Source organism: Ipomoea triloba, chromosome 12, assembly GCF_003576645.1.
Source record: "Ipomoea triloba cultivar NCNSP0323 chromosome 12, ASM357664v1".
Classification (NCBI taxonomy): Eukaryota; Viridiplantae; Streptophyta; class Magnoliopsida; order Solanales; family Convolvulaceae; genus Ipomoea; species Ipomoea triloba.
This window is the reverse complement of record NC_044927.1, coordinates 12903655-12907289: the sequence shown is the minus strand read 5'-3', so window position 1 is coordinate 12907289 and position 3635 is coordinate 12903655. Positions and strand designations below refer to the sequence as shown.

At 34.7% G+C, this 3635-nt stretch overlaps 1 protein-coding gene across 3 annotated transcripts in view; it reads right to left on the bottom strand.

The window, feature by feature from the left end:
- LOC115999809 (double-stranded RNA-binding protein 1-like) overlaps window positions 1-3280 on the bottom strand; it is a 6608-nt gene extending 3328 nt beyond the window's left edge. Inside the window, exons 1-5 of one of the 3 annotated variants that reach the window (XM_031239729.1) lie at window positions 2766-3280; window positions 2154-2240; window positions 1415-1789; window positions 692-796; window positions 391-495 (exon numbers count right to left, since the gene is read on the bottom strand). In XM_031239729.1, coding sequence (XP_031095589.1) covers window positions 391-495; window positions 692-796; window positions 1415-1789; window positions 2154-2240; window positions 2766-3150 — 1057 coding nt within the window. In that variant the 5' untranslated portion in view covers window positions 3151-3280. The remainder of the gene's footprint in view (window positions 1-390; window positions 496-691; window positions 797-1414; window positions 1790-2153; window positions 2241-2765) is intronic. The other 2 variants (XM_031239728.1, XM_031239730.1) reach the window with 2 other exon arrangements.
- Window positions 3281-3635: the final 355 nt, after the last annotated feature.

Genomic DNA, 3635 nt, shown 5'->3' with positions numbered 1-3635 from the left:
TTTGTCACTAGATAACTCAGGATAAGTGTTTCATAGGTTAAGCAGACATTAAAATGTGTCCCACAATGTAAGGCAACATACAATGTAATTGAAGCAAACCTTAGACAACTGTAGAAAGAAAATAATAAAATTCAATCAATCCTTCAGTCCCAACATTCACAAAACATATTAGCTAGCTGTTGCCTAACAAAGGTTACAGAGCTAAAATAACTTGATTCACCTACAATCCAATTAAAATGTGTCCCACAATCCCAAAAACAACAAAAAAAAAAAAACTATAGAAGTAGATTCAGCACAAGTTACAGTAGAAATAAGTACCAAATTCACAAGTTATTAAAGCTCAAGCCAAAACTTAGTGCATACAAATCATAGGTACTGATAAAAGCAAACCTGAAGATTTGCAAATCTCTTTACGAACCAATGGTGTTGAACCGAACTCAGGTGTTTGTGAATTTGTTTCATTGTTTCGACCTGCAATTTCATTTTTAGTATGGCCTGCAAAAAGCAAATGAAAATATCACAAAATCTGCAAATACTGTATTTCCTTTTTTATTTTTTCAATTCATAAATGTCAAATTATAGAAGTAGATTCAGCACAAGTTACAGTAGAAATAAGTACCAAATTCACAAGTTATTAAAGCTCAAGCTAAAACTTAGTGCATACAAATTATAGGTACTGATAAAAGCAAACCTGAAGATTTGCAAATCTCTTTATGAACCAATGGTGTTGAACCGAACTCAGGTGTTTGTGAATTTGTTTCATTGTTTCGACCTGCAATTTCATTTTTAGTATGGCCTGCAAAAAGCAAATGAAAATATCACAAAATCTGCAAATACTGTATTTCCTTTTTTATTTTTTCAATTCATAAATGTCAATTCTGCCTTTACTTTATGAAGATCTTACTTCAGAAAACCCTGTAAACCAAGATGTTTTTGAAAGATTAATAACCATAATGGCACTCATGCAGATTATATAGATATGATCAAATGTTCCAGAACCAGCCCCAGGTAGGAGGCAATAGGTACCTGGGGATACAGAACTGGTCAATTTTGTAATTTCCCAAAATTATCTACTACCCAGGAATTAAGTTTTCTATTTTTCTATTGAATAAATTTGTCTTTTAATATTGACTTTTCCCGCTGCATTTACTTCATTTCACTATTTTCATTTCTCCATGTTATGCTTTCCAATTTAAAAATACATTTAACAGTGCACATTTTCTCTATTTTCCATTCGTCGTAACTTAATCATTAGTTTTGAACCAATGAATAATAGCCATTACACATCTAGGATTCCATTTACATATCAGTGTTGTGCTGTATCCTTAACCCCCTTCTTCAACAAAAAACCATGGCAAATTCTCAGTGGTTATCACACCTTTGAAAACAATGAAATTAATGAGAAAACAATAACCTGAAGATGAGGATGCAATTGGTGGAAACTGGGATTGCTGGGGGACAGTTAGCTTGGAGCCAGTAAAGTGCTCTAAGGCAATGCAGGCAGCAAGGTTTGTTGCTTCTTTGGAGGAACGGCAATGGTTATCTGGAGTTTTGAAGGGAATTCCATTGACAATGACTGTGGCACCAAATTGAGGGTTGTGATCAGGGCCTTCTTTCACCGTTCTGTACTCAGGCTGATTCCATGACTGCTTATGGCATAGCTCTTGCAATTTTGACTTGAACATCCCCTTCAGATTTGCAGGTTCGGTAGAGTATAATGGAGTCACCACAGATGCTTGTGCAGTGCTCTCTTTACTTTGACCTACGTTTGTATTTGGAGTAGAAGCCTCTGCAAAAAGAAATGTTGCTATTCCTTTTCAATTCAAATAGCAACTTATAAACCAATTCGCCACAGCAAGTTAACTTCTCCCATGCCACTTTCAAATACTGTTTCTGCCACTCAATTTTATTTTATTACTCTATCTTTTAAATAATCTTTCCCCATTGTAATATCTTTTCACCATTATATTGTGGACTACACACTGAGTCTTTAAATACACATGGAAGAAAGGGGAAAAGTGAACAAGAATTTGTTTATCCTAATTTATAAAGTTAATCTCATTCTTAATCAGCCCAGTAATATACATAGAGTTAATTATACACTCGTACATTTTCAATGTGTGCATTAAATAAAATTAAAAGAAAAAATTAACCTGACAAGCTTTTTGGTGGAAGAGATGGAGGGGTTTGCTGCAGCAGAGGAGGACGAACAGGTTGGGGGCCAGCAAGCCAAGCTGAATCTGTGAAGCAGAGCAAATTGTTTCTCCTTATAAATCAAGTTAATTTCATTCTTAATCAATTAAATTACTAACATATATATATATTCTCAATGTTTACATGTGAAAAAAAAAATGAAAAACAACCAAAAAATATCAAAATAAAAAGCATAAAACATCAAACCTCTAGGCCTATACATTTTTATAACCTTGTACATTTCCAGTGTAAGTGTTAATTAATTTTTTTAAAAAAAACAACAAAAAAAAAAAAAAAAAAAAAAAAAAAAAAAAAAAAAAAAAAAAAAAAAAAAAAAAAAAAAAAAAAAAAAAAAAAAAAAAAAAAAAAAAAAAAAAAAAAAAAAAAAAAAAAAAAAAAAAAAAAAAAAAAAAAAAAAAAAAAAAAAAAAAAAAAAAAAAAAGAGGCAAAGCAAATTGTTTCTCCTAATTGAACAAGTTAACTTCATTCTTAACCCATCATAGCATGCCTGTAACTTTTTAAGTTTCGATTTATGTAATGGGAAATAAAAATAGGGTAAAAAAAAAACTGACTTGGGATTTGGGCGAATTGAGGGGGGAGAAGGGAAGAATCGGCGACGAGGTGAATCGGAGCCGGAGATGGCTGTAGAGGCGGGGACAGAGACTGAAGAACGGGGGCGACAACCAGATCTGGGGGCCTAGTTGCCGAATGCTGGGGATGGGTAGAGTGAAGCAAGTGCGGATTGGCAGTAAAGTACTCAAAGGCAAAGCGAGAGGCGAGGTTCTGAGCGTCCTTAGCGGAGCGGCACTGATTCGGCGGCGACTGAAAAGAAATTCCGTTCACGGTGACGGTGGCGGTGAATCGTGCGTCGTGATCGGGACCCACCTTCACCGAGGTGTACTCCGGCAACGCCACCCAGTAGCGTTGGCACAGCTCTTGCAGCTTAGACTTGTACATTCTATTCTTTCACTTCCTCAGGTTTTTCCTCTTCACTGCTCTGCTGCGCTGCTGTCGTAATTGTATATTTCCTTTCGTGTTTTATAACTCAGCACATATACAAAGCCACGCTGGATATGAGGAAGATTACGAGGACTACGTGTATGTAATAAGCCCTCAATTTATACTCAGATTTTGCATTTCAACCTTTGTACTTCAAACACTTTCAATTACATACTTAATTCAAATAATTCAAGCAATTAGTCCCCCACTTTTTTTGCTACTTATCTTCATGTTAATATTTGATGTTGTTTATTTGGATTTTTTTCTTTTTTCTTCAATTTTATGTTATTTATTGAATGCCAAAGACCTTGTGATCTAGTGGTATCTGGTGTCCCGGAAAACACTCTCACATGGATGATGGGAGTGGGTTTGAGCGTGGAAGCTTTCTTTTTCAGGTCTGGAAGCAAGATGTCATAACAATTGTATTTACAATTTTTTTAAAG